Source organism: Myxine glutinosa, chromosome 7 (genome assembly GCF_964187855.1).
Source record: "Myxine glutinosa chromosome 7, kmMyxGlut1.1, whole genome shotgun sequence".
NCBI lineage: Eukaryota > Metazoa > Chordata > Myxini > Myxiniformes > Myxinidae > Myxine > Myxine glutinosa.
Genome location: NC_136267.1, coordinates 179,002,025 through 179,029,255, shown reverse-complemented (window position 1 = coordinate 179,029,255; position 27,231 = coordinate 179,002,025). Strand labels below are relative to the sequence as shown.

The 27,231-nt window shown below is 47.8% G+C and overlaps 1 protein-coding gene across 2 annotated transcripts in view; it reads left to right on the top strand.

Annotated features, from left to right (window-relative positions):
- LOC137431869 (TGF-beta receptor type-1-like) overlaps positions 1-27,231 on the top strand; it is a 308,951-nt gene that overhangs the window by 269,466 nt on the left and 12,254 nt on the right. For both annotated transcript variants that reach the window (XM_068123659.2, XM_068123661.2), the window contains exons 6-7: positions 19,476-19,632; positions 20,171-20,295. In XM_068123659.2, coding sequence (XP_067979760.2) covers positions 19,476-19,632; positions 20,171-20,295 — 282 coding nt within the window. The remainder of the gene's footprint in view (positions 1-19,475; positions 19,633-20,170; positions 20,296-27,231) is intronic.

Genomic DNA, 27,231 nt, shown 5'->3' with positions numbered 1-27,231 from the left:
TAAATTCTATCGAGCCGGGATTGTGATATATGACCACCTCTGATACTCGTATACGTGAATGTTCTGTCTGTGGGGTGTTGTATGTGCCAAGTATCCCTCAAGTTTAACAGTGTTATGGTTTGTTGTAATATTCTTACAGAGGGATTATGCGGCTCCTGACCTATTCGATCAAGGGAGGGGTTTAGAGTGCAATTAAAGTCTCCTCCAAGAATTACACACTCTTCACCAGGCAAGGTGAGCATGAATCTCTGCAACCGGTTGAAGAAAATCCCCCTTGCAACTCCTACACAAGGTGCATAAATGTTGACGAAATTGACAACAAATTCTTCAAACTTTGCTTTTATATGTAGCAACCGCCCCACACTGGCTTCCTTTACGACAAGTATTTCAGGTTTCCTCTTTGGTGAAAAGAGGGTAGCCACTCCACAAGATGTGTCCGTTAGGTGACTGAAAAAGGCCAAGCCTTCCCATTGGTTTTCCCATCGGGATGCAGCCTCTGGGGTCGTGTGGGTTTCCTGCAAAAAGGTTACTTCAAGTTTTTCCTTCACACAGAATGACAATACCTGGTGCACACGGAATGCATCCTTACAGCCATTGACATTCAATGATCCTATTCGTAAGTTTGATGTCATTATTGTATTGAGAGTTTTGTTTCTGTGAAATTCATCCTCCTAAACGAATTTATATTCAGGCCCATAACTCAACAACTTTGCTAGAAACTTCCTGACTCGGGCTTGTTCGGCCGAGCCTGAAGTCCTTGTTTTATGTCCCTCTCTCCTTAGTGCATACAAGGAATGCACTAGCAAGTCATAATCTTTCCACCGTTTCAGCGCATTTTCCACTTTCTTCCTGCTATGCAAGCTTTGTTCCAGGAACTCGAGTATCTCCTGGCTGGGAATGCAGGAATGGCGTCCTGCAGGTAGGTCTGTCTCTAAACCAGTCAGTGACCCTTGATAGTCTTCCCCATCACCAATACTTTCCTCATCATCGCTGTCTGGAGGTTCAAGATCCTTCTCCTTTGGTGTACTTGTACAATGTGTCAAGTCTTCTGCCATGTCGTCTCTCAAGGCTGACTTGGCATAATCTTCTGGCGCAGAGGAACGCTCCTTTGGCTCTGATGCGGCGGACGTTGCTACACCTGTGGGAATGGATGCCTCCTCCTCAGTTGGTATAGGAGATCCAACCTTTTGGGGTCGTAAAATAGAGATGTGCTCAACTATTCCCCTTTCTGCGCCAACAGTGAGTGAAGTGACATCACCTGAGATGTCGGTCAGTGCCAGCAACTTTATTGATGCTTGTGTGTCTGGTTCCCTCTCTCTGTCTGTCCCACCGATGAATGCTACTTCAGAATCCTTTGAAACTTCGGTGTTAATCCTTCGGTTCAGAACTGCTCTTGTAGATGTTTCAATCCCTGGTTTATTTTGAAGCTTCGTTGCAGTTGTTATTATTGGATGCATTTTCTCAGGAGCCAACATCACAGTATCGTTTGGCCCTGTCAAGTCAGATACCTCTAGGTTGTTTGTCTTTACCGTGCTGGGTTTACTACCTGACGGTCTCCCTTCCTGTTCATTCTTCAAACTGTCTTTGGGTGGATCTGAGAGAGAAGACTCTCCATATCCTGTCGTTTGATGAATAGTTTCCTCTTCTTCTTCTTCTTCTTCTTCCATTTCTTCAGATTGGGTTACCACTCTTTTCTCCTTCAGAATACTAGGCTTTACAAATCCCTTTGACACATTACTTCCCGTGTCATCCTCAATTGTACCAGGGTGTTCCGTGGTCCCATCCTCTGCGGGTTCTGATTTCCTCTTCTGTGCTCTCTTTGCCTTCCCTGCTCCCACTGCCTGCCATTGATTTATGGCAGCGGAAGAGTTGGGATGAGAAGCTGGTATAGAACTTTCTTGAGGGTCCACTGCCCTCGAGCACAAAGGAGCAACCGCCTCTCTTAGGTTACCTTCAGTGACGCTGGGATCCTCTCGAGGCTGATCTGGACGTTGAGGAGCTGCAACCTCTTTAATGATAGTGGGGCAGTCTGCTCTCCTGTAATCCTTCGCTTTGCATACAAAACAACGGGGTTCGTTTGTCATATAAAACACCCTGTAATTCTTTCCGTCAAAAGGAATAACAAACGACCCCTCACATTCAGCATCCTTTCCCAATTCAATGGAGACTTGTCTTTTAAAAGACCAGACATGTTGTAGGGAGGGCTCATGACAGCCCAAAGACACAGGCTTGATGGGTGATCTCAACACTCCCAGTCGTTCCAGGAAAGGCACCACGACATTGTCAGGCACATAAGGAGGTATATTAGATATAATTATCCTAGTACCAAGACTTGAGAGTGGCTCGACTTGTACAAAGAGTCCTCCCACACTAATCCCTTTCTCAATGGCTTTGTTTGCTGCAGCCTCTGAGTTAAGAAAGAACACAGCTTGTCCATACATTTTCGAGGCTGCAACTATCGCTGCTGGATCAACCACACTAGCGAGTGCATTTACATAGGCCTCTATTTGGGTGATTTGTCCCAACTCGCATCTCACCCCGTGCTTCCTTGTTAATGCCTTAAACGGGTGGGCAGGGCGGTTCACACCTGCACCAGAGGTAGTAGCGGCCATTTTTGCCCATGTACCATCCAGAGGCATGATTGCTATTAACGGTATATTTCCCGTCAAATGAAAATGGAAAAAAATATATCAATGAGCTCGTTCGCGAGCCTCTGTTTATTTTAGCACGACCGTACCGGTATGCTAATGATCAACTCAAAAGGATAATCAAACGCGTGTTGAGCAAATAACTTATCGGCTTAATCGCCAAAACGATGCAAATTTAGCACAGAAAGTCAAGGGTGATTAAGCAAAAACAAGGAAGTCAAACAGTTTGTGATACGCCACAAATCGGGCGCGGCAAATCTAGTCCCACACGGGTGCGGCCGCACGCCGCGGCTAGGCCCGAACACAAAGGGACTAATAACTCAAACGGGACGTCAAAGTAAAGTAACAAAATGAACCAACTCGGTTCAAATAACCCAAATAAACCAAAAATACAAACGAAAACGGAAGAGGATGAGAAGGAAATGTCGAAAATAGCAATGTGCACCTTCGGCAGGAGCAGCAAAATGGCGTGGCGTGGCGTGGCATAGTAGTAGTAGTAGTAGTAGTAGTAGTAGTTATAGTAGTAGTAGTAGTAGTAGTAGTAGTAGTAGTAGTAGTAGTAGTAGTAGTAGTAATAATAGTAGTAGTGGTAATCATAGTCGTGTTTAGTAAAATGAAGTGCGATATCCGATTTTGGTATTAAATTGCATGTTGCTCCGCTGACATTTTTATTTGGGAAATACTATGTGTTTGTGTTTACTGTTTATACCTTGATAAGAATAACTGGTGTTTGTGAAGAAATGTTACTATAATTGCCTACTTTGAATGCCTTCGACAAGCTGCTAGCCATTTTTATCTTGGCTGTAACCTTTTTTTTGAAAGCCTACTGTATGTTTATTTTGCTGATTGAGGGCTTTTGTGACAGCTTGGATGTCAAAGAACAACGTTGTCTGTGTTGAACAAGTCTGCGATGGAGCTTCAGGCTTCGCTTAGGAATGTTCACGTTAAAGCAATAGAGCTTCCGCCATTAGCTCTGTCTTTGTGTCCTGCTGCAGATTCCAAAGCCTTAAAATGCTTACCTTGAGCAGATACAATTATTGTCAGCCCATTATGACTAAAGTTTGGACAAACATTTTCAAGATGCAGTAAAAAGCAAAATGTATAAAGTTTTTGGGAATGGAACTCTGTCAGGAGTAAAACTCTGAAAATCCGTTTTGATAAAGAACCAAATCGGAGTAGTAAACATTTCATAAGTGCGTATGAATATCGATACAGTGTTTCTCGGAATACGCAAATTGTTGAGTTTGAAATGTGTCGCCATACATCATGATTTGTATTAAGGCAGGCCTGGAGTTATTGAAAAGCAATGGATGGTATAATAGTTCAGGGGTTGTCTACTCCCCTCTGAAGCTCTCTTATCAAGTCGTAACCTCCGCCGGAAAGTGGACGGAGGTTATGTTTTCGCTCCTGTCTGTCTGTTTGTCTCTCTGTCTGCTGTCTGTGAGCATGTCTCAAAAGGTTGTGGACGGATTATGCCAAAACTAGGTGGACAAGAACAAGCCGCTTAGATTTGGGTTCAGATCCGAATCCAGATCCGGCCTATCAGTGGATACAAAACGTAAAGTGTTCAACCTGGCGGAGGTATGCGATGTGCACGACCGAGTACCGTTCTAGTCGTGAATGTATTATCCGAATGCAAACTCTCTGGTGCTCCATTGGAAGAGTGTTGTATCATCATTCATCACTCAAATGGCTGAGGTTAAGGTAAATATTTCAAGGCACCTTGAAGTAAAAAGTGTGTGCTCATCCCTTGGCCAATTTTGAATTCCTAACATCGTATTATTTTTGATCCAAAGTTTAGTATCTGTTTGATGGTTTCTGCCAGAAAACAGACTGACTTCCAACTTAGTGTTACAGATCGTGCTGTTCATCGTCTGAATGATGGTACAATCAAAGCATATATGTTATTATTTTCAGAAATAAATGAAAAAGATTTCATTAAGGATTTAAAAATTCAAATCAAGACAACATGTGACGATAGCAGTTGGTGCTCAAGACCTCCATTATCATGGCATTTTGAGAGTACTTCGTGGTTTCAAGGCAAGGCATTTTGAGCAGGCCAAAACAAATGGCGGCTTAAAACCCCTGCGAGGGAAAAGCAGGCTGACCAAGGATAAGCCTTTTTTTCATGATGATTTAATTATCTTCGAAAGGGGTGTTAAAGTTTACCCAAACACCTTGTTTTCATCCATGCAGCCCCTTAGGGGTCCCTTCGTGTGCATGCAAAGTTTTGGGCCGCTAGGGTTCATGGTTTTAGAGTTATGAAGGAGATACACACACACGTACATACACACACACACTGATATTTATTATTATTGTTGATTGTTGAGGTGAGATTTTTATTGTGAACGTTGAATGGAGTTATAAAAGCTGGCAAGTTATTATATACTTCAAGTTTTGTGCCACGTTTGTGAGCATTTCGGTAATTTATGGTTACTTCTGGGTATCTTGTGATAACGGACAATTTATTGTGACTTCTGATTATGGAACCACCGAGTAAATGAGTAGTTTATAGAAAGAGGGGCTTTTAGTGGATGTTCTTGTGAGTTATTGTTACGGCCTGAAGCACACCAAGCCAAGCCTTCAATCACACTGGCTTTATTTATGGATTATCACACAAAAAATCTCTTCCTACACATAAAACAAAGAAGGGAGAAGAGAGGGAAAAACCCGAATAGGCCAGCACGAGAGGGTAGGAGTAGGCAGGTCCAAGAGTAGGCCCCAAGGCAGGCCCAGCGGTAGGCCCCAGTGCAGGCCCAGCACGAGAGGGTGGGAGTATGCAGATCCAAGAGTAGGCCCAGCAGTAGGCCTCAATGCCAGCCCAGCAGTAGGCCCCAATGCAGGCCCAGCAGTAGGCCCCGATGCAGGCCCAGCAGTAGGCCCCAATGCAGGCCCAGTGGTAGCAAGAGTTTAATCCAAGTCAACCGTCAGGTACAGAGGTGACCGCAGGGGTTGATCCGGCACAAGTCAACCCTCAGGTACAGAGGTGGCCGCAGGGGTTGATCCAGCACAAGTCAACCTTCAGGTACAGAGGTTTCCACAGGGGTTGATCCGGCACAAGTCAACCTTCAGGTACAGAGGTTTCCACAGGGGTTGATCCGGCACAAGTCAACCTTCAGTTACAGAGGTGGCCGCAGGGGTTGCTCCGGCACAAGTCAACCTTCAGGTACAGAGGTGGCCGCAGGGGTTGCTCCGGCACAAGTCAACCTTCAGGTACAGAGGTTCCCGCTGACAAATCTACAAGCATGTAGCGGCTACCGCTGGGTTTACACAATCGCCTTGCACCTACCAAGGACGCGGAGCGATCACCATGCCGGGCTCATCCAGGACGCCCGGGCAGGCCCGCGCTCAACTTGCCAGGCCTCGGCCGGGACGCCCGGGCATGCCCCCTCTCGCCTTTCCCGGGCAAACGCTCCGGGATAATGTGTGTATATATATTGCTGCCCGATAAACGGGCTTTTCAGAGTACCCGAGTTGTTTTGTGACAATAAAGAAACTCGGATGAATTCCAGCTTTTTGTCGCCTCCATTCTTCCGATTGACGTGGGAGCACAGCTCCTACATTGGTGACCTACCGACATGGACACGGCAGTTGCCCTTAAACTGCCTACCTTCTGGGAGGCTCACGCGGCGGTTTGGTTCGCCCAGGCGGACTCCCTGTTCACCCTGCGAGGCATCACAGCCGACGACACCCGCTTCCACCATGTGGTAGCAGCGCTCGGTTCAGCCACCGCGGCCCGCGCCCTGAGCCTCCTCGAGAGCCCGCCAGCCGCTGACAAATACGGCGCGATTAAAAAGCTCCTCCTCGACGCTTTCGCCCTTCCATCGGCGGAACGCGCACGGCGCCTGCTCGACCTGCCCGAGCTCGGCGACACGCGCCCGTCCGAGCGAATGGACTACATGCTTTCGCTGCTCGGCGAGCACTCTCCGGCATTCCTGTTCCGGGAGCTGTTCCTCCGTCAGCTGCCTAGCCCGGTACGCTTCGCCCTGGCAAGCATGACGATTACGGATCCCCGCGCCCTCGCCAGGGAAGCCGACAAGATCTCCGCGGCAGGCCAACGCATTGCAGCAGCGACCTGGGGCCCACCGCCGTCCGACGCAACGCCCATGGTGCCCGAGCACCCGGCACGGTCGACGACCGAACTGCCGACGCAATTGGCGGCCGCTACGCCGAGCCGACCACCTCCAGCACGACGACCGGGGCCTCCACCTGACCAAGCGTGGTGTTACTATCATGCCAGGTTCGGACAGAAGGCCCGGACATGCCGACCCCCGTGCACCTTCGGCAGGCTGGGAAACGGCTGGGCCGGCGTTCATTACCAGCCATGAGCGCCGGCCACACGGGCAACTTACTTTTCATCACGGACAAAGCGTCCGGACGGCGCTTCCTGTGCGACACCGGCGCCCAACTGAGCGTCATACCCACCTCTGATCAGGACAGGCAGTCCGCGGTTTGTGGCCCCTCCTTGGTTGTGGCCAACGGATCGGCCATCCGCACCTTCGGCCCGCGCAACGTCACCCTCTGCTTCGGCGGCCAACGCTTTACTTGGACGTTTGTAACCGCAAACGTGCCCATGGCTCTGCTAGGCGCCGACTTCCTCTGCGCACACGGACTGCTGGTGGACGTCCAACGGCGTCGCCTCATCAACGCCGAGACCTTCAGCTCCCTGCTATGCACATTGAGCAGCTCCGCTCCGACCGAGCTGGCATGCGCCCTCCCGGCGGCGAACGAGTTTGCTCGCCTGCTCACGGAGTTCCCGGCCCTCACGCGGCCGACGTTTTCGGCCGTCGCAGTACGACATGGGATCGAGCACCACATACCAACCACGGGCCCGCCAGTCTACGCCAGAGCCCGCCGCCTCGACCCAGCCAAGCTCGCAGTGGCCAAAACCCGGTTCGACGCTTTGGAACACCTCGGCATCGTGCGGCGCTCCGATAGCGTGTGGGCTTCGCCACTACACATCGTCCCAAAGCCAGGGGGCGGCTGGCGCCCATGTGGCGACTACCGCCGCCTTAACGACGCTACCACCCCCGACAGGTATCCGATCCCGCACATCCAAGACTTCTCCGCCCGTCTGGCAGGACGGGTCATTTTTTCAAAAATCGATCTCATACGGGGATATCACCAGGTACCTGTCAGGGCGGCCGACGTCCCTAAAACGGCCGTCATCACGCCGTTCGGCTTATTCGAATTCCTACGGATGCCGTTTGGCCTCAAGAACGCGGCTCAGGCGTTCCAGCGCTTGATGGACGGCGTGCTGCGTGACCTGCCGTTCCTCTTCGTTTACCTGGACGACATCCTCGTCGCCAGCATGTCCCGGGCCGAGCACCTCCTCCACCTCCGAACATTGTTCGGGCGCCTCAGCGAGCACGGCCTCATCGTCAACCCGGCCAAATGCCACTTCGGCACGACGGCCGTTGATTTTTTGGGCCACCACATCACCAAGAACGGGGCCGTGCCGCTGCCAACCAAGGTCGAGGCCATCACCACGTTTCCACGTCCCCGCTCCATAAAGGCCCTGCAGGAATTCCTGGGAATGGTGAATTTCTATCACCGCTTCGTGCCCCGCGCTGCTCAACTCATGCGGCCCCTCTACGAAGCCCTCCGGGGCAAGCCGGCCAAGCATGACATCGTCTGGTCCGCAGCAATGGACGCGGCCTTCCAAAGCTCAAAGCGGGCCCTCGCCGACGCAACACTGCTCGCTCACCCGGTGCTCAACGCTCCCATCGCCCTCACCACGGATGCCTCCGACTACGCGGCGGGCGCCATACATGAGCAATGGGTGAACGGAGTTTGGCAGCCACTCGCTTTTTTCAGCTGGCAGCTCCGGCCGAACGAGCTCAAATACAGCACGTTTGACCGTGAGCTCCTCGGTCTACACCTGGCCGTTCGCCATTTCCGCCACCTCCTGGAGGGCCGACACTTCACGGCGTTCGTCGACCACAAGCCGTTGGTTTACGCAATGGCCAAGGTCACGGAGCCGTGGTCGGCCCGCCAACAGCGCCACCTCTCCGCCGTGTCGGAGTTTACCACGGACATCCGGCACGTCGCCGGCAAAAACAACGCCGTGGCCGACTGTCTTTCTCGGGCCAGCGCGAACGCGGTCCACCTCGGCGTGGACTTCGCGCTTATGGCGGCGGACCAAACCACCGACACCATGGTGCAAGCCCTCCGGGCGGCGGACACGGGCCTCCGCCTGGCCGACATCCCCTTCGCGGACACTGTCCTGCTCTGCGACGTCTCCCAAGGCCAGCCTCGCCCCATCGTGCCCGTTACCTGGCAACGCCGCATCTTCGCCTCCCTCCACGGCCTTTCCCACCCGGGCCGGAAAGCTTCCCAGAAGCTGGTGTCGGCGCGATTCGTCTGGCACGGCCTTCGACGGGACGTCCGCGATTGGACCAGCACCTGCACAGCCTGCCAACAGGCCAAGGTCCACCGACACACCCAGGCCCCGCTGGCACCTTTCACCGTGCCCGAACGACGTTTCGACCACGTCAACGTGGATCTGGTGGGCCCCCTCCCCCCATCACGGGGGTTCACACACCTGCTCACCATGGTGGACAGGACCACCAGGTGGCCGGAGGCCGTTCCCCTCGTCTCCACCACCACCGCCGACGTGGCGCAGGCTTTCATCGCCACCTGGGTCGCCCGCTTCGGCGCACCGGCGGACATCTCGTCAGACCGCGGACCGCAGTTCACCTCCGAGCTGTGGGGCGCGGTCGCCCGCAACCTGGGGGTCAAGCTCCACCGTACTACGGCCTACCACCCCCAAGCCAACGGGTTGTGCAAGCGATTCCACCGCTCCATGAAGGCCGCGCTCATGGCCGGCCTTCAAGACGGCGGTTGGGCCGACCGGCTGCTGTGGGTCCTTTTGGGCCTCCGCACGGCCCCAAGGAGGACCTCCGGGCATCCACCGCCGAGCTTGTCTACGGCCAGGCGCTACGCGTCCCGGGCGAATTCGTGCCCGACGCTACCAGTCCCTGGTCCGCAGCTCACCAGCGCTCGGACCTCCAGGAGGCCGCCCGACGGTTTGCCCCCGTGCCAACATCCCACCACGGTGACCCCCAGTCCTACGTCCCCCCAGCGCTTCGCACAGCGGAGTACGTTTTTGTGCGTCATGACGCACATCGGGGGCCACTCCGGCCGCCGTACGACGGGCCCTTCCGGGTCCTGCGACGGGACGACAAGTCGTTCGTCATCGACATCGGCGGCAGGTCGGACCGGATTGCGGTGGACCGCCTCAAGCCGGCGCACGTGGACATCGACCAACCGCCACGGTTGGCCCTTCTGCCGTGGCGAGGCCGCCCCCCATCCACGGTGCCCCCCACTCGACCGCCCACCACCACACCGGACCCCCCCCCCATGACCCGACAGGGGTCGCTTCGGCCGGGTCATCAGGACCCCCCTCAAATTGACCCTGCCGGTGCAAGTCGATTCTGGGGGGACGTGTGTAGGGGCTACCACTGGGTTTACACAATCGCCTTGCACCTACCAAGGACGCGGAGCGATCACCATGCCGGGCTCGTCCAGGACGCCCGGGAAGGCCCGCGCTCAACTTGCCAGGCCCCGGCCGGGACGCCCGGGCATGCCCTGGCACGCCCAGCCACGCCCGCTCTCGACGCCAGTCCGCGTCCGGGACGCCCGGCCACGCCCCCTCTCGCCTTTCCCGGGCAAACGCTCCGGGATAATGTGTGTATATATATTGCTGCCCGATAAACGGGCTTTTCAGAGTACCCGAGTTGTTTTGTGACAATAAAGAAACTCGGACGAATTCCAGCTTTTTGTCGCGTCCATTCTTCCGATTGACGTGGGAGCACAGCTCCTACAAGCACACGAAAAGGCACTCCGTCATGAGGCCTCTTCCAAAATGGCCACTCTCTCCTCTGAATCACCTTCCTGGCCCCTCCCCTGCACCCCACAGCCAATAATAGGCTTTATACGCATGGACCAAACCAATTGGTCTAACTCACGGGGGGGAAGGAAGAAGAAAAATTTCATAGACTTGTAGCAGTTATATAAAAGTTAGTCATCAATGGCTTTGCTGTGTAGGTGTGCTTTATGCATCGCTTGTGATTAATATTTTTTGCCAGTTTTCTGCAAGTTGGACATTGATCGATCTAAGAATGTTGGGTTTTTTGTGACATAAATAGTCCCTGCATGCTGGACCAAACTGTATGTTGGGAAAATATATGTAAACCAAAGTCTGTGGACTTTGTTAGTGGTGGTAAAATATGGTGAAGTCACAGCTCTACCACATCAGGAAAAGAAAGTGAGCACAGAGAAAGAACCCTTCACTCAGCAGCAGATAGTTACCATGATACCTTCCTTCCCACTCAGACAGACATGTGTGTAGAGCTAGCTCTTGTGAATATGTTGATTGGAGACTAATCAGTGATTTAAATGTTTTTCTCACCTATGTCTCACCTGTACTCTTTTGGTATTTCGTACCAAGCACTTTTTGACCATCCCACTTTTTTGTGTACGTCAGTTTCTCCCGAAATAATAAATAAATAACTCAAACCCCAATATATTTTTTTCACCCTGAAACCAAAGCGAATGGACTTTGTGGAAAGCGAAAGCGAACAAGCGAAAGCGAACAACAAACCCACAACTATCACAGACGGTCGAATCCCAAACATTCGTAAAGACTCGGGTTTCATGGCGACAGTGAAATCTTTCTCCCGGAGTTCACGAGAGGCCACGTGCTGCCCTTACCACGGTCGAAACCCACAACTATTACCGTCTGAGTTATACCATCACCGCAATTGGTATGTTGAAGCAATAGCCTTGCATATCAACAATACTTCTGTCATCCTGCGAAAGTACATGGATGCTATTGAATTTTGTCAATGGATCTGCACTCCCTGGTGCTCCCTAAGTGCATTACCGATCAAATTGGGCTGTATTTTTGGTGTAATTCAATGTATCAATTGCATTCGGATGGCAATTTGATTGGACAATTGAATTCCCAAAACGGTGTGAATCAGCACAGCTTAGACTGCAGAGTTGCAAACATGAAATTCATTGGGAACTAGAACGGCACTCGGAAGAGAGCATACCTCCGCCAGGCTGAACAGGTTACGTGTTGTATCCCACTGATAGGCCGGATCTGGATTCGGACCTGAACCAAAATTCGATTGGCTTGTTATTCTCACCTACCCAACTTATCCACCAAGTTTCGTCCCAATCCGTCCTTAACTTTTTGATATATCGTTTTGGCCCTGTCCCTCAATGGTGAAGAATCACTTAGAAAATTCTAGTATCCGGATCAGGATCTTCATCAAAATTTCATCATTTTGTTCTTGCGACACAGCAAACCTCGCCCCCAAGTTTTGTCCGAATCTGTCCATGTTTTTGAGATATCCTGTTCACAGACAAAGAAACTCCCCTCCCCTGCCCCCTTTGTTTTACCCCCCACTCTTTCCCATGCCTCCTCCCCCCAAGCCCTCCTCCTCCCACAGATCTCCCGATGTCCCTGTTCTCTACTGTTTTACTTGTGTGCTTCCCTCTCTCTCCCCATCTTATCTCCCGCTCCCTTTATTTTATGTTTTATGTGTCAGTTTGTCTTTTTGTGATTAATGTTAGCTCTTACACGAGCCTCGATCTTGTATATAAAAAAAAAGACAGACCGAGACAAACAGAGGTGAAAACATAACCTCCATCCACCTTTGGTGGCAGAGGTGGAGAAGGTAGGATGAACCAGCTATGCAATTATTTAATCACTTCACCGAAAAAGTGAGTTATGACGTCACTAAATGGTTCGGGTGTGGGCTCATCCTTGGATGCAAATGGACAAGTGACTCCCCGGTTGTTGTTCTGCGGAGTTTAAGTGCTGTCTGCCTTTCTAAGCAGCACAGTTAAAATTTTAAGTGGATCACACTTAATATATATTAAAAGTGCTTTTGGAGGAAATACAACATGCACATGTCGGTATGTATTTCATGAATCCACAAAATGTCCTGATCCGTTCAATGTACCAGCTCTTCTATGAGCCTCGACTATGTGTCCAAAAAGATATATACATTTTCACAATTTAGCCACAATATCCACAAAAAGTAAATGTAAAATGCGTCCTGTACATCGATGCAAATTAATACATTTGTTTGTCGAGGACAGTTTGGTTTAGAAGAGAACAACAGCCTCAAATTCAGGTAAAATATACACCTGGAACGTCCAATTCGTTGCGCAGCTAGATGCAAATATTTGAACCATGTTTGAGGTATAGCTGTTGGTTGCATTTGTGCTTTTTGTTACTTATTATCATTATATTAGTATGCAGCACGTGGCTGTACGTAGCATGATTTGTTGAGGTCAAAGCTGTGCCACTGATGCAGTGTCCCCTGTAGGTTATAACAGGAATTTGGAATTTGGTCATGGTGCCGGTGATAGCTCGACTACTCTTCGCCAAAGACACCATGGGATCTTTAACGTACACAAACTAAGGCTGGCGGACGGGACTAGGGACAGCGCACACACTGCATGCGTAAATGTGTTAAATCAACTAAAACGAATTTTACACAAAGAAAATTTGCATTCGCTTTGCCAAAAGTATTAAACCGACACGATTGTTTTTCGCCGCACACTATCGTCATACTGAATACTGAAATACGCAATGTGGTGTCTGTCTGACGATTTTTGACCGCAATACATTCGACCGGTCGTTACTTATCCAATCTCAACCAAACTTGTCAGGAGGACTAAGGGTCAAACAATGAAGGGTGTAGCAAATTAATCCCCCCCCCCCCCCCCCACACCCAATGGGGTTTTCTCCGCCAATGTGGTTGCGTGTTGAGGTGTATATCTGTTTTAAGATAGCTTTATCATGGTGTTTGTCCAAGGATGCTTCTGCTAACAATACTAATGATAATAGCATTATATTGATGTTATTACAAAACAATATTATAATCTTACTATAATTCACCAAATGTCTGTCCGTCTGTTCCCAGGTAACGCAAAAATGGCTGAACCGATGGCAACAAAATTTGGGGTGGGTAATCCTGGGAATCCCTGGAGTAAAATAGGCTATATTGTTTTTCCAATTTTTTCCCAATTTTTCCAATTTCCAATTTTTCAGTTTTTCCAAACACGATGGAATAATATTTACCGATATGAACAGTGATGTGGCTTTTATTGAAATTCTACAAATACTGTTTAGATTTTGATGATTTGCGTGTGATATGATTTAACGGATGTTTATATAAATCGTTTAAAATTAAAAAAGCCTTCAATTTCTGATATTTTGCCTTTTCATTTGGGCCTCCCAATTGAAGCACCGCCCATAGGGCAGGTACCGTTGCTACTACTAATAATATCCCATCTCCCCAAGTGGTTTCTTCTCCTTGAACAAATGCTGTGTTAACGTTTATAAACAGCTTATCATACCGTTTTGTGGGGGAAACAACCCCAACCAGAAGTAAAATATTATAAACCGCAAACACGTTTGATGATCTTTTGAAACAGTCGCTACTGCTGTTTAACACAAAACTGAAAGGGAGGAAGCCCGGGTGGGTGTTTTGTTACCAAGCAGCTAGCTAGCGCTTGCTAAGCCAGCCGTTCCTTATCAACGGTTTTGAATGGAGTGCTTGCTGGAATGCTTAAACCATTTGGCGAACGCTCTACAAGAAACTTGGTAAATGAACACCCACCCCCTCTCCCCACAATGTCCTTGAGGGTTAACCGTAGATCTACTGTAATCTATATATCCCAGAGAGGAATGACCCTTCCTGAGAATGGGGGTACTAGTAATTAAAGTTGTGCTCTTCTTCTGCGTCCCATGGAATCAAACGGCTAGAATGGGAATGGGAGCACGTGGTTAAAACAAATGTTGACAAGACTTTCGAGATGTCTCTAAAACTACAAAAAAGTTTCTGTGTGTTTACACTTTGTGTAAACAATGGCAGCCATTGTTGAGCAGCTTTCCCAGGCGCAGGCCACCAATGACCCTTCTGTGTGTTTACACTTTAACAGGCGCCCCCTGGAGGCATCTTCTCATGGATTCACCATCATTCTGCATTCAATGGTTTTTAACTGCAAAACAACACACAATATCTAAAAATGCCAACTTGGAGCTACTTTTGCGGAGATTAATACACAATATATGTTTAAGGCATCCAAATGAAACGTTCTCATTTGTTATTTTATTATTTTTTATTTTTGCCTCCACGTTTCCCCTTTTCTCATGCCAGAATGCATGTGTTGCCAAGATCTAATGTGCCAGTGCCAAGGTGAAAAGTACATGAATATCTTTGGAGCAAACTGCTTTGCATATTTGAAACGGGTTTCACACTCACGGCATTCATTATATTATCCCACAACATATTCTTTCACTGCCATTAAAAGTCAAATGCAAATGCAATTGTCATCCCTCTGTGGCTTCTTTAGTATTCTGTTGCCAAAGGAATGCAAAGCCCTCGTTCAGCTTTCCATATCCGAGTAAAGGAAAATGCTTGTGGGGTTATTACACCCTACATCGTCTTATAACTTCTCCATCAGACTCCCTTATAATCGCTTTCTTTCCGATGTATCCTTCAACTGCTTCTCATAGCTTCGTCTACGTTGTTGTTAATTTTTTTTTTTTTTTTTTGGATACAGGATCGAGGCTCGTGTAAGAGCTAACATTAATCACACACACACCAAAAAAAAAAAAATCAAACAGGCACATAAAGTATATAATAAGGGTAGCGGTAGACAGGATGGGGAAAGAGGGGGAAGCACAAACACAACATTTGAGAGCAGGGACATCGGGAGATCTGTGGGAGGGAGAAGGCTTGGGGGGAGGAGGCGTGGGAAGGGGGGGGGGGGGGGGTGGGGGGTGGGATTATAAAACACAAGGACACTGCGAGGACTTCCAGGAAATAAGTTGGTATTTCAAAAAAGTGGATCTGGGGTGAATTAGCGGGGGTAGAAAAGATCTACCACCACTGAGTCCACCCATAAACCGGAATGTTCAGCTTCTGAAGAACTATGAAGGATGTGGGGCATGCTTGGCTCTTTGTTCTTGACGATCTTCCCTTAATTAAAGTTTTGTAGGAAAAAGTGAAGAGCAGGGAATGTATCCCTTGAGGGAGGGATGGGAGTGTTTTTCCTTGAAATCCCTGCTGATTGGGTAGAGAAAATAGACGGCATGACAAGGTGTCTCCGGCACCCAGAGTCCACCATGGGAAAGGGGTTGTATTTCTCGTGAATATTTTAAAAACATGGATGTGTGGAGAAAAGATGCAAATAAGATGGTGGAGAAAGATGGTGCCAGTGTGTGCGTTTGCGTGCATGCCTCTTTGGTTTGTCCCCCCCCCCCCCTCTGTTTTATTCCTTACTACGTTGTTCCTGTGTCGTCAAGTACTGGCGAGAATCTGCTGCTTTTGTTTTGTTTGTTTTCATATGGAAGAAAAAAAATCTATACTACCACCTATTACTGATCGGTTACTAAATCTTACAGGTCAAACCTACCTTGATTTACAGTTGTGTTTGCCAAATCCTGCCTGCTGTTTGGATCTATAGAAAAAGCTCGGCACTTTGACTCAAATTGGTTGCAATTATCGTATGACGTCACATGTTGAAGCCATAGCACTACACTATACGTCGGACTTACAAGCACTGTACATTAGATCAGAGACAAAGTACATATAAAGCCAGAAGAGCACTCGGTAGAACGCATACCTCTGTCAAACTGAACAGTTTACGTTTTCTATCCCACCGATAGGCCGGATTTGGATCTGGACCTGAACCAAAGTCTATTCAGCATTTTATTGACACCTACCCGATTTATCCACCAAGTTTTGTCTGAATCCACCCATAACCTTTTGAGATATTCTGCACACAAATGGACAAAGAGACAGACAAGCAGGGAGGAAAATATAACATCTGTCCACCTTCAGTAGCGGAGGTAAAAGCAAAATCTCACCTGTGTAATTGATTTTCTTCTTCTTTAAGAATTTTCTAGTGCCTCTTCTTCTTTGTTGATGTACGGACAATTACCCATTCGAATAACCCGAAGGAAGTGGTTCAGTTTGGCATTTTTAATATGAAATAGGCAAAGCCTAGAAACTAACGAAACCCATTAGAAATACCATTTGTAATTACACTTTAGAATTACCATTTATAATTACCCATTAGAATAACCCATAAGAATAACCCGATAGAATAACCCTATATAATTACCCTTTAGAATTACCCATTAGAATAACCCTATAGAATAACCCTATCGAATAACCCTATAGAATAACCATATTGCATATAGAATAACCCTATAGAATAACCCTATAGAATTACCCTTTAGAATTACATTTTAGAATTACACTTTAGAATTACTCATTAGAATAACCCTTTAGAATTACACTTTCGAATAACCCTTTAGAATAACCCTATACAATAACCCTATAGAATAACCCTATAGAATAACCCTATAGAATTACCCTTTAGAATTACATTTTAGAATTACCCATTAGAATAACCCTATAGAATAACCATATAGAATAACCTTATAGAATAACCCTATAGAATAACCTCATAGAATAACCCTATAGAATAACCCTATATAATTACCCTTTATAATTACACATTAGAATTACCCATTAGAATAACCCTATAGAATAACCATATAGAATAACCTTATAGAATAACCCTATAGAATAACCTCATAGAATAACCCTATAGAATAACCCTATATAATTACCCTTTATAATTACACATTAGAATTACCCATTAGAATAACCTTATAGAATAACCATATAGAATAACCTTATAGAATAACCCTATAGAATAACCTCATAGAATAACCCTATAGAATAACCCTATATAATTACCCTTTATAATTACACATTAGAATTACCCATTAGAATAACCCTATAGAATAACCATATAGAATAACCTTATAGAATAACCCTATAGGATTACCCTTTAGAATTACATTTTAGAATTACACTTTAGAATTACTCATTAGAATAACCCTTTAGAATTACACTTCAGAATAACCCTATAGAATAACCCTATACAATAACCATATAGAATAACCCGATAGAATAACCCTATAGAATTACCCTTTAGAATTACATTTTAGAATTACCCATTGGAATAACCCTATAGAATAACCCTATAGAACAACCATATAGAATAACCCGATAGAATAACCCTATAGAATTACCCTTTAGAATAACCCTATAGGATTACCCTTTAGAATTACATTTTAGAATTACACTTTAGAATAACCCATCAGAATAACCCTTTAGAATTACACTTTAGTATAATCCTATAGAATAACCTTATATAATTACTCTTTAGAATTACACTTTAGTATAATCCTATAGAATAACCTTATATAATTACTCTTTAGAATTACACTTTAGTATAATCCTATAGAATAACCTTATATAATTACTCTTTAGAATTACACTTTAGAACTAGATGGTATTCATAGAATACTTACTCTGCGCAGTCAACTTGTTGCGAGCCAACTCTTCTGTTTTTGAACATTTGTTTTCTTTGATCCAATTTCTGGATCAATTTCTTTGATCCAAATCCGGCCTTGTGGTGTGATACTTTCTGTCAGACCACGTGAGCGATGACATCATAAATTGATATTATACTCTAATATAATTGTTGCATAGGTCATGCTCAATACATTTCATGCTCAAACTGATCAGACTAAGCGTTGTCCCTGTCAAATTATGATGTCATAATTATAGCACCAATGACGTCATCGTTAACAACACCTATTCCCCATGTTGAGTTCTTTACAATGAGCCACGTTTCAATTTTTCCCATAGAGCGGTTTTGGACATATAGAGGTGCAACATTTTTCGGTTTTTCCAAGATGGCGCCTGTACCACATGACCTATGACGTCATGATTATCATTAAAATATTCGAAAGGAGGAGGCGCTCCTATGGTGAAAATTTCGAGTCCAACAGACCAACAGTTGCTGAAAAACAATTAATAATGATCGGATGGATAAGTGTTGTATTTGTAGAATTATGACGTCATAATGAAGGCACCGATGACATCATCATTAACATATCTTATTACCCTGCGCTCACGAAGCGGAAAGCGGGGTTAAGCATTCAGTTGCGTACGTGTGCCGTGTGCCGTACGTGTCTGCATTTTTAAAATTCATTTTCTCGGCAACCGTTGGTCCGATTGACACGAAATTTTACCATAGAAGCGCCTCCGCCTGTATAATTTTTTTATTCATTATTATGACGTCATATATCACGTGGTATGGACGCCATCTTGGAAAAAAGTTACACCTCTATATTTCCCAAACCGCTCAATGGAAAAAATTGAAACATGGCTCATTGTCAAGTACTCACCATATTATTCTATATCCCTTCAGAATTACCCATTAGAATTACCCATTAGAATTACCCATTAGAATTACCCTTTAGAATTACCCATTAGAATTACCCTTTAGAATTACCCATTAGAATTACCCATTAGAATTACCCATTAGAACCCTTTATAATTAAACACAGTATTATAAAGGTTCTTCTTCTTCTTCTTTCTTGATGGACGGACATAGCCAAATATTGAAGCAGTTTTACCGCTGACAAAGAAAACAAGGAACTGACACTCGAGGTCCCCCGCCTTTTGGGTGGTTTGAGGAATCGATGTCTGCAATATGAAAGCGAAACCTTGAACGTTTCTTGAAATATCGCGAATGCAAAAGTTAATGGACGGATGATCGGTCCGTCCGACGGAGCTCATTTTAATGTACCCCGTGTCCAATGTGCCGACCTTGTCTGAGGGGAATTTATATTCACATATGAAGCCTGAATTTTTGGACTGTTTCTGGACTGTATGTTTGATGATTGTTTTCTTATTGTTGTGTGATCAGGCAAGCCAGCCATTGCCCATCGTGACCTGAAGTCCAAAAACATTCTTGTGAAGAAGAATGGAGGATGTTGCATTGCTGATCTGGGTTTAGCGGTTCGTCATGATTCTGCCACCGACACCATCGATATTGCACCGAACAACCGCGTTGGAACTAAAAGGTAACATTGCATCCCCGTCAGTCATCTTTTGCAGGTGATGAACATCTTTTGCATCATGTGGCCAATAAATGTGTGTGAGGAAGTGATGCCACACTTCCACACTCCCACACTTCAGCCAATTTGCTTCTCCAACTGTCATGTTTTTCCACATTTTGTACAACCTTCCCCTTCCCATAAAATCCTTGTCTTTAAGTTGTCTACTCAGTTTATTGTCGATATAATGTAATCTGACTTCAAGGTGAGTCACGGCTGGGTGTCGCATCACGGCGTATGCCGCCATTTTCCAGGAGACATTTGCATTACTGTCTCATCTGCGAGATCCAATGGCTGCTTTTGCAGACGCCATTATATGTGCAAGTGTCATGACAAAACCTTCTAAGTGGGGCCTAGCTCATGATAGTGCAACATAGCTGGATCCCAATGACGATGCAATACCATCGGATGGATGGGTACCCTTCGTCTTCTTCTTTTTTTAAAGTAGAGCTAGACACAAAGAGACCAAAATGTTATTTTGAAGCGACATATTTATGCTGCGCAGGTACATGGCTCCAGAGGTTCTCGACGAAACCATCAACATGAAACACTTTGACTCGTTCAAACGTGCTGACATTTACGCACTTGGCCTTGTTTTGTGGGAGATCGGACGGCGCTGCTCCATTGGTGGTAAGCATTAGTTTGCTCAGATGATGCTGCTTTCCAGGAACATTGGGAATTATGTACAGTCACGTGAAAAAGTAAATACACCCCATGTAAAGTTTTGACTTTTTCAACATACAGCTATTTGATCTTCATTTCAACAATATTGATAGATAAAGGTGATATAATATAACAAATATCATGAAACATTTACATTTTGTAGTCCATTGTATAATTTAAATAAACATAAATGCAAATTTCGCATGTGCAAAAAGTAAGTACACCCCTGAAGGAACTGCGCTCCAACGCGAGTCGAAAGAATTGACGCGACCAAAGACGGAATTCGTCCGAGTTGCTTTATTGAAACAAAACAGCTCAGGTATTCTGACAAGCCCGTTTATCGGGCAGCAATATATATACACATTTATGTCGGGAAGTTTGCCCGGCAAAAGCTATACCGGCCATGCCCGGGTGTCAAGGGCGAGCCTTGGAAAGGCGAGTCTGGACCTGCCCGGGCGTGTTTGGCTGCGGCCTGGCAAGTCGAGGCTGGGCGTGCCCGGGCGCTCTGGGCGAGCCCTGGAAAGGCGATAGCGGGCATGCCCGGACGCTCTGGGCGAGCCCTGAAAAGGCGATAGCGGGCATGCCCGGACGCTCTGGGCGAGCCCTGGAAAGGCGAGAGCGGGCATGCCCGGGAAAGACGAGACCGGGCGTGCCCGGGAGGTTCGGGCGTGCCCGGGAACAGTGAGTCCGGGCATGCCCGGGAGAGGTGCGTCTGGCCGTGGTCTGGCCGGTGCAAGGCGATTGTGTGCATCCAGCGGTAACCGGTACACCCCTACATTTATCACTACTTCAAATACCTAAAATTAGAATCAGGTGCACCAGCTGAGGTGCTAATGATTAGAACATCGTTAGAGAGGATCTTGGAGGAACCCGTCTTATTTAAACCTCAGACATTTAGTTTGGTGTGTTCTTTGTTGTTGAAGTGTGCGACGTCACCATGCCTCGATCAAAAGAGCTCTCTGAGGCCTTCAGAAAGAAGGCTATGGATGCCTACGAGTCTGGGAAGGGATTTAAAAAGATCTCCAAACAATTTGAAATCAATCATTCGACTGTCCGGAAGATCATCTACAAGTGGAGAAGATTCCAAACATCTGCCAACTTGTTCAGGCCAGGCCGCCCCAGCAAGTTCAGCCCGAGAGCAGACCGCAAGATGCTGAAAGAAGTCGCGAAGAACCCCAGAATGTCATCACGGGACCTACAGGTAGCTCTTGCCACTGTTTATGTCAAAGTGCACGAGTCTACCATTCGAAAGAGGCTGCACAAATTTGATCTACATGGGAGGTGTGCCAGGAGGAAACCTTTGCTGTCCAGAAAGAACATCAGGGCAAGACTAAAGTTTGCTAATGAACACCTAGGCAAAGACCAGCACTTCTGGAGCAATGTGCTCTGGACAGATGAGTCAAAGGTAGAGCTATTTGGCCGCAGTACCAGAAGACATGTTTGGCGAAAACCAAAGACAGCATTTGACCACAAGAACCTGATACCAACTGTAAAGCATGGTGGTGGAAATATTATGGTTTGGGGCAGCTTTGCTGCATCAGGGCCTGGGCAGCTCACCATCATAGAATCCACTATTAATTCTTCATTGTACCAGAGGGTGCTTGAGGATAATGTGAGGCCATCTGTCGGAAAGTTGAAGCTCAACCGCAGGTGGACCTTGCAACATGACAATGACCCTAAACATACCAGTAAATCCACCAAGGAATGGCTGAAAAGAAAGAAATGGAGGGTTCTGGAATGGCCAAGTCAAAGCTCGGATATAAATCCCATCGAGATGTTGTGGGGGGGGGGGGGGGGGGGGATTTGAAACGAGCTGTGCATGCAAGAAACCCCTCAAACATCGCACAGCTGAAATAATTCTGCATGGAGGAGTGGGCAAAAATTTCCCCCAGTCGATGTCAGACACTGGTAGACAGTTATAAGAAACGTCGACTTGAGGTTGTTTCTGCCAAAGGGGACAATACCACCTGTTACGTGGTCCTCCCGGTAACTACCTGGTCTTGGTGACCCCCGGACCGTGGGAGGGACCCCGCCAGAAAGATATATGGTTTATACGCTTTCGTAACGCAATCAATATGAATTCCGGTCAAGAAGAAACCCCACACCAAGGATCCGGAATAATCAATAATATATTCACTGAGCAATCAACAACCATCAACAATGCACAATCAATATTACAAAGATGTACACTCATCTACACAAACTCTAAGATGGCCATCTTATAGATTCCTCACGTGAGCCCCACTCCTGACTCCCTCCGTGGTCAATGTATCCCCCAATGTCTCTCGTCTCCGCACACGGGCGGTTGAACGAACCCCGGGCGGACGTGCTCCAACGTGCCGTCTCGTACCGGGGACAGCTGTTGCAGCGCGCCTCCTTGCCAAGCAACGGGGCCAAACCAAAACGCGGTTTGCAACGCGAGCGAGGCTCAACGTGCGACCCGTACGCGTCCTTGTAGACGGGGCGAAACCCAAACGCGATTTGCAACGCGAGCGAGGCTCAACGTGCGACCCGTACGCGTCCTTGTAGACGGGGCGAAACCCGAACGCGGGTTTTCACCGCGTGCGAGGTTTGACGTGCGACCCGTACGCGGCCTTGTAGACGGGACAGAACCCGGCGCGGTTTGCAACGCGCGCGCGGCCCAACGTACGATCGCTTGGTTCCGTGCATGAACTCACGGGGACTTCACGTGTCAACAGGTAGTTACGCGTCCAGGTAACTCCTCTCTCGCCAAACGGTTTTCGGAACGCCGCTGTTTTCCTCGCAGCGCAAGGTCGATTCCACCTCCTGTCGTCGCGGGCGAGGAAGAAGAAGCCCCGTCCTTTTCTCTCCTCGTGTCTTTTCTTCTCCCGTTTCCGGCCACTTCCGTTTCCGGCCACTGGTTCCGAAGGGCTCCTGACCCTCCAACCACAACAACTACACCACAACTTAATATAATACACACGGATAAGCAAAGACCTGAATGGTAATTCACATACATTCACATAAATATGTAACACTCCCCCCCTTCAAGAAAGAAAGTTTGAACCCAGCGAAAACTTTCTTTGCCGGCCAATTTGGAGAAACAAACCAGATAACTCAACCCCCCCCACATTATCCGTTCCCCCCGGGCACAGTTATCACTTAAAAATAAAGCAACCACAATTTCACCCCAACCCCTCCAGATTACTCCCTCTGGACTAAGTACCAACATCGACCTTGTCCCTGCCAAATCAAACTCCATCTCAGGACCCTCTGACTTTGCCCGTCCGTATCTTGGGAATGAAGGTTAAGGGGTTGATCAAAGATCCCAAGTTACGCAACTCGATAGCACTTTTTCCGGGAGGCCAAGCCGAGTATTCACTACATGGATGCCTTTAGGAACGCGGAGTTCACGGTTAGTCCGTGCAGGAAAGTTCTCTACATGGGCGCCTTGAGGAACGTGGAGTTCACGGTTAGTCCGTGCATGAAAGTTCACTACATGGACGCCTTTAGGAACGGCGTTCACGGTTAATTCGTGTAGGAATCTTGGCTCGGCGGCTCCGCCGCCTTCAGTGCTTCAACTTCTCATAACTTCCCTAATAATTAGGGTGGGACCATTGGTCCCTGTAGTCCCATGAATAGCGGTCTCCTTCTCGGCCACCATTTTTCCAATCCTTCCTTCGGGAGCGGCCATAACTCAGGGAGCCTCCATAATAATATTGATTGCGGCCACCACCAAAACTACCGCCCAGTTGTCCTCTCCTGTAGACCTCTCGACGCCTACGAAATGCCTTCCCTACTGTTATGGTCCGACCCTCCAAATCCTTGCCATTCCAATTCTTCTCTGCCTCTCTGGCGTCTTTTGTGCTGGCAAACGTGACAAAGCCGAACCCTCTTGACTGTTGCGTTTCCCAGTCTCTTACCAACCGCACTTCCACCAGCGGCCCATATCTGTTGAAGACAGAGGTCAGAACTTCTTCCTCTGTTTTGAAGTTCAGTCCCCCTACAAATAACTTGGCACTTTTGTCGCCATCCCGAGCTGGTGTGGCGTTATTTTCCCTGCTGGGCTCTTTACCAACCCTCAGGTTACCATAAACTTGACCCCCGGCCAAATCATTCCCAATAACCACAGATACGCCCTCTACAGGAAGCGTGGCTTGTAAACCGACGGTGACCGGTCCTGACACCAAATCGGACTCCAAATGGATGACATGAAGGGGAGCACTAACACCGCCCCCGATCCCCTGTAAACGAACACTATCCCCCGTTGCCGTCTCCTCGGACCATGGCAAAATGCCTTCAAGCATTAAAGATTGATGTGCCCCTGTGTCCCTCAATATCCTAACCGGTTTCCGGTTAGTCGAGGCTCCATCCCGTGACACAAACCCCTCTGAAATAAAGGGTTGGTAACCCTTTTGATGGCGATTCCTCACAATGGCCATTGCGTTTGGAGTCGTAGTAGTCGGACTCCGCTCTGGGTCTTCGCTTTTCCTGCGGTAACAACTGGACATCAAGTGTCCAGGTTTCTTGCAAAAAGCGCAAGTAGGCCCGGAGGAAAAACTCGTGGTCTGCCTCGGGCCCCCCGAACTATAAGTTTGTCTTGGGCCCTCATCCCTCCGATTTCGAACCGGTGGGGTATCATAGTTGTCCCCATAATCCTCTCGAGGCCGCCGCCATGTATGGTCGTTCTCCGCACACGCTGTTCCCCACCTCCCCTGCGGAGATCTAGGCGAGGAGTTAGGTTCCTGGACCCCTATTCGGTGGGTTAAGGCATAATCATCTGCCATGGTGGCTGCGTCCCACAACTTTGGTACCTTCTTTTCCTGCAGGTACACTTTGATGTCCTCGTGGACACACTGCTGGAATTCCTCCACCAGGATCAAGTCCCGCAATTTCTCGAAGTCTTTCCCGACTCCTTTTGACTCACACCACCGATCAAACATGTTTTCTTTCACTCTGGCAAACTCCACATGGGTCTCACTCTCCCTCTTCCTGGCATTCCTGAATTTTTGCCTGTAAGCTTCCGGAACCAACTCATAGGCCTTGAGGATGTGCTTCTTCAGTACCTCATAATCTGCACATTGGTCCATTGGTAGCGCCGAATAAATTTCCTGAGCTTTCCCCACCAGCACACTTTGCACGAGTATGGTCCAGGCCTCCTCCGGCCAGTTTAATTGTCGAGCCACTTTCTCAAAGTGTGGAAAAAATTTCGCGACTTCTTTTTCACTGAACGGTGGAACCAGCCTCACATGTCTGCCCACATCCCAGGTTTTCTGGTTAGGTGTCGACCCCGTCAGCAAGGGTGGTGCCTCTCCCCGTTCTCTCATTAACTCCAGCTCCTTGAATTTGATTTCTTGCTGAAGCTCCATGTCACGTTCCTTTAATTCCCTTTCCGCTTTTCTCTCCTCTGCTTCGAGGTCCCTTGCAGCTCTCCTTTCCTCTGCTTGTTCCTTTTCTCTTCTTTCCTGGAGTTCTCTTTCCACTCTCCTTTCCTCTGCTTGTTTCTCTTCCCTCCTCTCTTCTGCTTTCCTTTCTTCTTCTGCTCTTTCCTTTTCTGCTTTCCTTTCTTCTTCTGCTCTTTCCTTTTCTGCTTTCCTTTCTTCTTCTGCTCTTTCCTTTTCTGCTTTCCTGTCTTCTTCTTTAATCCGTTCCTGGAGTTCTCGTTCCACTCTCCTTTCCTCCGCTTGTTTCTCTTCCCTCCTCTCTTCTGCTTTCCTTTCTTCTTCTGCTCTTTCCTTTTCTGCTTTCCTTTCTTCTTCTTTAATCCGTTCCTGGCTCCGTAACTGCAACTCCAGTTTCCGGAGCTCAACGTCTTCTGGTTCTTCGGGTAGCCACTCCCAGGCTAACTCGTCCCATTTTCCTAATCCCACCATAGATTGTATCACCGTGGCCTGCAACTCTGCCTTCCTCAAATTAGTTCGGACCTCCAAGTTAAAATGTTTGGCCAATTTCAAGAGGTCCGACTTTAGCAACGCTCGGAACTGTGCCTCACTCGGTGTTACCCCAAAGTTCTGTGCCACAAACGCCATGGTGCCTATCGTTAACACCTGTTAACCTTCACCCAAGATTTTACCCCAATTTCTCACAAAAAAAATTTACCAATTAATAATTAATTAATAAATTTTAATTAATTAAAATTATTATTTTATTACTTTATACAATTTTAAATCCCGGACGTAGACCCAATTGCGAAACCGCAAATCGTAATTTGGACGAGCCCCCAATTCTGTTACGTGGTCCTCCCGGTAACTACCTGGTCTTGGTGACCCCCGGACCGTGGGAGGGACCCCGCCAGAAAGATATATGGTTTATACGCTTTCGTAACGCAATCAATATGAATTCCGGTCAAGAAGAAACCCCACACCAAGGATCCGGAATAATCAATAATATATTCACTGAGCAATCAACAACCATCAACAATGCACAATCAATATTACAAAGATGTACACTCATCTACACAAACTCTAAGATGGCCATCTTATAGATTCCTCACGTGAGCCCCACTCCTGACTCCCTCCGTGGTCAATGTATCCCCCAATGTCTCTCGTCTCCGCACACGGGCGGTTGAACGAACCCCGGGCGGACGTGCTCCAACGTGCCGTCTCGTACCGGGGACAGCTGTTGCAGCGCGCCTCCTTGCCAAGCAACGGGGCCAAACCAAAACGCGGTTTGCAACGCGAGCGAGGCTCAACGTGCGACCCGTACGCGTCCTTGTAGACGGGGCGAAACCCAAACGCGATTTGCAACGCGAGCGAGGCTCAACGTGCGACCCGTACGCGTCCTTGTAGACGGGGCGAAACCCGAACGCGGGTTTTCACCGCGTGCGAGGTTTGACGTGCGACCCGTACGCGGCCTTGTAGACGGGACAGAACCCGGCGCGGTTTGCAACGCGCGCGCGGCCCAACGTACGATCGCTTGGTTCCGTGCATGAACTCACGGGAC